This window comes from Botryllus schlosseri, chromosome 7 (genome assembly GCF_051294905.1).
Source record: "Botryllus schlosseri isolate E-star chromosome 7, Bs_hap1, whole genome shotgun sequence".
Lineage (NCBI taxonomy): Eukaryota > Metazoa > Chordata > Ascidiacea > Stolidobranchia > Styelidae > Botryllus > Botryllus schlosseri.
Genome location: NC_137242.1, coordinates 6432288 through 6440898, shown reverse-complemented (window position 1 = coordinate 6440898; position 8611 = coordinate 6432288). Strand labels below are relative to the sequence as shown.

The window sequence follows — 8611 nt, the reverse complement described above, 5'->3', positions numbered from 1 at the left end:
ACTCTACTACAGCTTTTTGCGGTGAAGAAACTCTCTCTTATTTAGAAGCATGCACATTGCACAAGGTGCAAATGCACGCCTTTTCATCAAGTAGATTGCTCTTTAAAATTTCATAGCGCTGTTAATGCGAAGTTCCATTGTAACTCGATTGCCATGGGTTTTCTGGTTTGGGTATTCGTTTCGTACTGCATGATCATTTACATCTAGCGATGAGTTGGACATTTCATCTTGGGTTTATTCGGAATTATGACAATTCAGAATTGTGGGGATGTCTGTGGAAGGTCATGGTGCTCTCCACCATTATTTAGAAGTAGATATGTTTTAAGACGCAAATTGTGTAATGTGTAGCCTATATTCCTGCTATGTTCGTTCGGCTGATCCCATTGTCAAAACTTGATATCGCTGCTGAGTGAAAAACGTAAGTGCTGTTGTAGGCAAATATATTTTTGCGTTAGTGTACTGGGGATGAAAAATTGAATTGCAATTTGCCCGCCACTATAAATCATACTGTATATTAAAGGAGCATACACTATATGGGAATAATATCGACGGTCGCTCCCTATGAATTATTCAATAGTCAAGTTTTTGCAGCCCGTTAATTGGGGTACGGGCTGTGCTACTCGGGGCTATATCTATCAAGTTATAGAGACGTGTAAAGGCATAGTAGCTAATATCAAATCTCAAATGGTTTAATTATGAAAAACCATTCCCAATATCGAATATATAAGCGCGATGAATAGGGAAAGACTGCTGGTACAACCACTCCATTTGGATAAACAGTACTCTGGACACGAATTCACTACGTTCATGGATCGCATAGGGAGATTAAATCCAAAAACTGATTTTTACTACTGATTGGATTATCAGGGTGCGACCGTGATCGTACAGGGTTGACGCCGACAGTCGACGTGCATGCTGTCCACAATCAAGTCGAAATCCAAGCAATTTCTACTAAATGAATAAACTAGTCCGCCCTCAAGATTACCGGACCACGACCTGACCTATCGATTTAGCCTTCCGTGACATGCCATCCCATTCTTGTCGCTTTCCTTTATATACTATCTTCTTTTACTTTTCATTCAGTGTACATGTGCATTAGTGGTCTTCAAAAATGATTTTTTCTCAAATCGTACTGGCTACTTGATAAAATTGTTAGGTTACCTAATTTAAGCCTACACACCAAATTTGGTTCAATTCCGACCAGTAGCCGCATTGCTACAGGAGAAGAAAGTTTCTATTTATTATATAAAAATAAATACCAAAAATTTTGAAAATTTTATGCTCACGCCATGAAAGTGTTGGGTTGTCTATAGAAGAGGTCTATAGATGGAAGCCGAGTCATTGCCGTCGAAAAATTTGGATTTGAATAAAATAGTATTTACGGTGGGCACCACTATAATAAATAATAAAAAAATTGGTCACCGTAAATACTATTTTATTCAAATCCAAATCCAGCGAAACCCACACACAAAACTCTACGCGGTTATGAAAGCACACCAATCGTGAAGAGTGGATCGAATCTACGCATCAGAAATCCTTAACCAGAGCATGGAAAGATATCATGGAATACCCATGTGGAGTTTGTGGAGAACAAATAACGGACGAATGCAATAAGCATACCAAATGCATCAACTGTAATATGAGCCACTATCTCGTCTACACATGCTGTAAAAGAGATGTTATGATGATATACGCAGGGAAAAAACCAACACAAGGGGAACAGAAGATCTTCAAAATTTTTGTTGTTTATTTTTAAATAATAATAAATAGAAACTTTCTTCCTCTGTAGCAATGCGGCTACTGGTTGGAATTGAACCAAATTTGGTGTGTAGGCTTAAATTAGGTAACCTTAACAATTTTATCAAGCAACCAATACGATTTGAGAAAAAGTTATTTTTGAAGACCCCTATATTGTCCATAGCCCAATTGTTCATAATCTAGGGTTACTATACGTCCTCTTTTAAGAGGATTTGTCCTTTTTTTAAAAGTGTCCTGGGAAGACGCCTAAATGTCCTCTTTTTGAGAATTTTGGTTAAATATGGGATAAATTGGACTGAGATCTGAGATACAGTAAATCAGCACTGAAGTGACGCTTCGGCTGCTATTTCGAGAGCTGACCGGAACGTTGACATATTTTTTAGTCAACCAACCACGAAGTCGGGTAAAATTGACCACATTTTCCGGATTTTGCCCTCCAGTATTGTAAGTCTGAAAATTTTGAAAAAGTGTCCTCTTTAGCGATTTACAAAATATGGTAACCCTCTTCTAAGAGCCTGAATGAAAATCTGAGGAAATGATGATGCAAGAAATGTGAAGCTGTGCGTCTCACTACAAAAGTTTTTGTTTTAGTCATTATCGGGCGATTCCAATATATTCTGGCCATATAGCAGGCGGGAGGTCACGAAATAGCAACTTTCGACGGAGTAATTGGTAACACTAATGGTCGAATATCATACACGCTGCCTAAGTCTTCGAAGGCACCAGCACCACCTGGTTTGTCTCTACTGGTTCATCACTGATCACGTGGGCTGAAAAAGGTTCCAAAAGATATGCAATTACTGCCAAAATTCAATCATGAAATTGAATTTTTCTTCGCGTTCCGCTCGACTAGTAACCACACAGGCGGTGTCGCCGATAACAAGCCGTGAAAGGGGGGAGGAAAGTTTGGTTGCTTTTTCGGCGCCGAGTAGAACAATCTGCTAATGCGACCGAATCTCCTGTTTTTGTGGTATTACGGTGCATATGTCATTTGACTAGCCCTCGTAATACAACCTCAGATAACCCTAACCAAGCCGACGTTACGTGCAACCACAGCACAAGCAAACCCGACTTTACCCACAACGGAAACTTTGACCAAGCGAACCTAGCTGGTATTTCAACAACACTGAGCGAGCGCAAGGTTTTTACTCATACCTGAAATCTATTTTATTTCGAGATTATTGGTTACCCTCGCTTACCCACTGAGTAACGAGTACCCCGTGTTTTTTTTACCGCTGCATCACAGTAAATCTTGTGACAATAATCTGCGTATCCATTCATCCTTATCACTTACGATAGCCAGAGAGTTCAAGGATGTTCAACTCTACCTTCCGAACACAGTAACAAAATGTAAAGCTATAGCTTGATACAGTGCGAGGCTAAATGAACGATAGGGATGCTGCAGACGCTGCTTGGCCTAGCAACCAAACACAATATCTATACACCAGAGATGAGCATGGATTAGGATTAGGTTTTGAAAAAACAGGATTTGTGAAATTTTGTCGGATTTGGATTAGACATTATTTTCGGAACGGATTAGGATTGGATTTACCTATTTTCTGGGAGATTGAAATGTCGTGTGGCGAATGGCGACAAACTTTATTCAGATCAGTTATTAATGTACTTATGGTTACTAAGATATATTGAATCGAGTGAATCGTTGGTTGTGAAAGAAAATTTTCAAATCCCTCCATTGCATAAATTAGTATTTTTTCTGAATTTCCAGTTGGAATCGGATTAGGATTGGACATGGACTTGAATATGAAAAAGTTATGGATTAGGATTTGGATTTGAAGGTTCGGATTTGGATTGGATTAGGACATAGAAATTTCAAATCCGCTCATCTCTGCTATACACCCATGGCAAAATGACTTCTCGGCATCCAATTTAATAATAACTTCATGTCACAAACGCACATGCGTCTTACATTTAGTCAAAACACCAATGCATACATGTGATAGCGTCTTCATAGACCAGCAAGCGATATCATCGAGTAGATCAGTTGATCACATCTATACATATGGGACTATATGCTGACAAGATAGCATAATGGTGAAGCGTCCGGCTTCTTGATCGGTAGGTCGTGGGTTCGATCCCCGGCCGGGTCAGACCAGAGACCTGATTAGTAACACTGGTATCCATGACTTCCCTGCTTGGCGCTCATGCATTACTGGGATAGCATGGAGGGGTGGTGCATGACTTAGAAAGCCGTAAAAGGCTATATCTGCGCTTCCTCGTCCAGCGGCATATGCACATCACGTGTATGTGTATCATGAGTCGGTGTATATGCCGCAAAAACATGAAGGATAAAAATAAACTACGTCCTTTCCTTCCGTTACGAGAGAAACTGACGAGAGCCAATGAGTAGATGAATCAATAGCAATGACAGCATCTGAAAATGGATAAACCTAAACCTGTTACCTGGGAAACACATATTGCGAAAAATGCAAACTTTCCTAGTACAAGGCACACATATCAATATTATGGTTTGCATAATCAATATTGAAACCACAAAATATTTTGGGATAACTCTTCGGATCCGTAACTTGAGATAAAGCAAATTGCCAAGTGAGAGAAAGATGGACATATCCATCAACTGGATCGAAGCTGACAGATCAAATTTACGTCATGTAAAATATAAAATCGAAAGGCTCGAGATTTTTTAAATGGTGAAAGCCTCAACTAGTCCATAGAGACATGTATCTCCCAGCTCATCAATCAGACAAATATCCACAGGGTATGCCAATACTGTTCAAATAGTTATTTGAACGGAATATTGAATGTTGTTTTAACATTTCCCAGACTGTCACGCCGATATGGTGCCACAAACAGAAATCGGTCACAAATAGAGATTGACCATTCTATATGGCAGCGACCCGCTTTGTGTACAGTTAGCAGTACAAGTCCGGAGAAATCTTTTTAGCGTCGGTTACTTGGCATCGGTGCTCACGCCAAATTTCGCCTTCATTTTGTCCAGAGCTTCTCGCTTTTTCTTCTCATCTTGCTTCTTAAAAGTCTGTAGAGCAACACAGGACTTGGATATTGGGAATACTTGCGATCGCACAAAAGGTAGAGGAAGTCATGTCAATGTATAACAACAGAATGCAAATAAAGAAACGAAAATCTACGTCCAACCTATCAAGAGGTTCAAGATTATGAGAATATATTTGAAATAGCATACCGCAGTTGATATTCAAATTCTATTGGTCTCATGCGTTACAATAAAAAATTCGCTACAAGTTGATTTGACACAAGAAAATGGGAATGTTAATTGAATACTATGATTTAAAAATATATAAATCAACATAAGATTGGCGTCTAGTAGTAATATCTTTCATCATAGTTGTTGGAAAAGATGAGTTGGATCAATATGTCAATGAAAGTAGATTAGTCGATCCAAAATAAAGTAATAATACGTTCTTCAACATGCATTCAAGTGCTGATTGAACATAACTACAGAAGAAACATAAATAACTGGAAGACTGACATATCAGGTGTACGGTAATTATGACAATATATACACGTAGGCTAAGAGGTCAAAGTTGTGTGACACTACTTATTATCTACACAAAAGATCAACTTTATAGGTTTACTAAATGCCCAATTCATCCGCCTTGAGCCAAATATGAGCGCAGATTTCTTACCCGATTGGGATTATAATAAAGCACGACGAGATATCTGTTACAGACGTTGAAGCCACTTAGATGATCACAAGCATTTTTAGCATCAAATATATCTTCATATACGATGTATGCAGTGCCTTTTGTTTCTGTTGTTGATCCCCTGAACAAGAATATTGCAAATAGTATATATATTTTGTGAAAAGATGGTTCATACTAGTTTAAAAACTCACATTCGGATTTGTCTGATGGCTCCGTATTTTCCGAAGATATCATACATTTCTTCTGCTGTGATTTTGTAAGGGAGGTTTCTCACATACAATATCCTGTTGACTTCAGGTGGAAGTCGAACCTGGAATGTTATAGCATCTTATCATGAATGCTGTACAGCTCTGGTAGCGCAAAATTCTGATCCCATTCACAGGAGCGGAAGTATATACAAATGATAACGGTTGGCGGTTAGCCTGTCAGTGTCAAGTACAAATATTCACAAACTATTCTTCAACCAATGCCACACTGCGAAGGCCTACTCAAGACTTGTATCCTTGTTAAATATAATCGATTCAAATCAATTCAATTCTGAAATCCTAAACGTTACGTTGCTACCATACCAAAATCAACATAAACAAACAAGTTAAAGTCTGTCGTTAAAGCTCGATCTAGTTAATTATACCACATCTATGTAGTAATACTCACATTAGCTCTTCTTGCCGCTTGCATAGCCATCTTGCTGACTCAAGTTAGTTCCACAGCTTCCAATAATATAGTACCAATATGCTGGCGTAAAGAGCGTCTCTTTTGTTTTCTTTCACAAAATATACCCAAGAAGCACGAAACGTCTAGCGGACGTCACTCGGAACAACATAAATATTCTTACCGAAAATAAATGCAATATTAACCTACTGCTATTGAGCGCTTTGAAATTACATGTATTTCTCATCCGCAGTTATTAAAAGTATACAATAAATATTTTTAAAGTGCGAGTATAATTTTGATTCTTAGGAAAACAGTATGAATCATTTATAATAAATATGTTGAATTTCTAATTTCTTCGCCATAGCTGATGACATTTAACGAAACAATATGTGAAAAGAACAAAGTTTTCAAATAATGACCATGATTTGAATGTCTATTCGCAAGATTTCGTTATAAAATACCATTTTGATAAAAATTAAATTTCCGGATAGAAATATTCAAATTCCGGTGTTACCATGGACACATCAACGCCATGGAAGGCAACATGTTTGTTCGTTCAGAAATCAGCAACGTTATCTTAACTTTAATGAATCTAATTGAATAGTATATTCATATTGAACTGAACCCCTGACACCCGTCAGGGGTAACCGTCAGCAACTAGTAGAGAATTGGAAAGAACATTGTATATACTATTCAATTGAGTAATAGTATATTGAAGTTCTGTACCTCCAACGGCTCCAACAAGCTCTTTACTGAATCTGTTTGTGGAATTAATGAGACGTCCATATTTCACTGAAATGCTTATGTTATCAAATTTAAACGCAAAATAGGACTACAAATCAGGTATTCCGATTTATTTCAGTGTAGTATAGCTTACAGCGCCAACGTATCAAGTACAACACACAGGAACGGATAAATGCCGGCTAAAAAACCAGGTGAGTCTGACGATGACCAATCGTCTTCTGTAGAACAGAGTGCGGTCGGCGATACCGAAAACGAACCGGTAGCTTCTGCGGAAGAAGCAAATGTGGAGCCTACAGAAAATGAAAGTGACCAAACTGCTCCAGCTGACAACAGTGTGGAGAAAAAGGATCTGGAATCTGAGCCAGTTCAAGATGTAAAAGCTGACGAAAAAACAGCGGATCAGACACAAGAAGTACTCGAGAATAATGAGGAAGACAAGACAGATGGGGCAAAAGTCACTGACGATGTCGATAATCCATCCCAGCCCACAGAGGAAGACAAAACAGCGGATCAGACACAAGAAGTACTCGAGAATAATGAGGAAGACAAGACAGATGGGGCAAAAGTCACTGACGATGTCGATAATCCATCCCAGCCCACAGAGGAAGACAAAACAGCGGATCAGACACAAGAAGTACTCGAGAATAATGAGGAAGACAAGACAGATGGGGCAAAAGTCACTGACGATGTCGATAATCCATCCCAGCCCACAGAGGAAGACAAAACTAAAGAGATATCTCCCGAGCCAGTAAAGGAAGATGTTGAACCACCTCAAATTAAGACAGAAGAACCAAATCCAGATTCTTCTGATATCAAGGATGGAGAAAATAATACAGAAGAGGGAGTAAAGGATGATAATCAGGATCCAATTAAGCAGGAAAGCGACTCGGCAAAAGAATCGGACAAATATGTAGAAAGCACAGAGAAAAACTCTGACGACGCCCACGACACGCCGAAAACGGAAGAGTCCCAAGAGGCAAATGTGAAAGACAGCAAGCAAGCAGAGGAGACGCCAGAAAGTCAAACATCTCTTGATGAAGATGCGAAAAATAAAGGAATCAGGAAAGATCAAAAAGATACCGAACAAGGAAAGGAAGAAGTACAACAAAACGCAGAAGAGGCCGCGCAAGAGGCGAGTGAGCCACCCAAAAATACGGAAGAGGCCACGCAAGAGGCAAGTGAAGTGCAACCAAATTCAGAAGAGGCCGCGCAAGAGGAAGGAAAGCATCCCAAAAACCCAGAGGCCACACAAGACACAGGCGAGGTACAACAAAATCCAGAAGAGGCCGCCGAAAATACCAAGAAACCAGAGGAGGCCACGCAAGAAACAGCCGAGGGGCAGCAAACTTCTCAAGAGGCCACGCAAGGAGCCGTAGAAATCCCGAAAAGTCAGGAAGAGGCCACGGAAGAAATGGAATCAACCCAGGAAAATACTGTAGATGCAGCACAAGAAAAAGTGGCGGATGACACAGAAGACGGAGTGAAAAATGCGGAGGAAATTGTTTCCGAGGTCAACAATGGCGGCGAAGATAGTAAAGACACAAACGATACTGCTGGCGAAGGGGAGAAGCCGCCAATGGCGCAGTCCTCCGACAAAGCAGACTCGGCAGCTGACCAGCCCGCCGAGCCTCCTGTAGTGCAGTCTGTGCCCGGTAATGAAAATCGCATGTCGTGCAGTAGAAGGTTTGAGCGCATGATTTGCTAGTAATAATCCAGTAGTTTTAATCGATTGATTTTTAATTGATGCCGAAGTGGTGCGGATTTGTAATCGCTCTTGTGAATGACTTTTTATC

General features: G+C 39.8%; 2 protein-coding genes across 3 annotated transcripts in view; one reads left to right on the top strand and one right to left on the bottom strand.

Moving 5' to 3' along the window:
- Positions 1-3626: 3626 nt before the first annotated feature.
- On the bottom strand, positions 3627-6230 carry LOC145443239 (splicing factor 3B subunit 6-like). The gene is made up of 4 exons (XM_080321229.1): positions 6075-6230; positions 5612-5730; positions 5403-5541; positions 3627-4774 (listed from the first exon to the last, which is right to left on the bottom strand). Exons 1-4 carry the CDS (start codon positions 6102-6104, stop codon positions 4688-4690), a joined length of 375 nt encoding a protein of 124 aa, XP_080177355.1. The 5' UTR covers positions 6105-6230; the 3' UTR covers positions 3627-4687.
- Positions 6231-6680: 450 nt separating this feature from the next.
- LOC145443238 (cilia- and flagella-associated protein 44-like) overlaps positions 6681-8611 on the top strand; it is a 31443-nt gene continuing 29512 nt past the window's right edge. The window contains exon 1 of one of the 2 annotated variants that reach the window (XM_080321227.1): positions 6681-8470. In XM_080321227.1, coding sequence (XP_080177353.1) covers positions 6991-8470 — 1480 coding nt within the window. In that variant the 5' untranslated portion in view covers positions 6681-6990. The remainder of the gene's footprint in view (positions 8471-8611) is intronic. The other variant, XM_080321228.1, reaches the window with a different exon arrangement.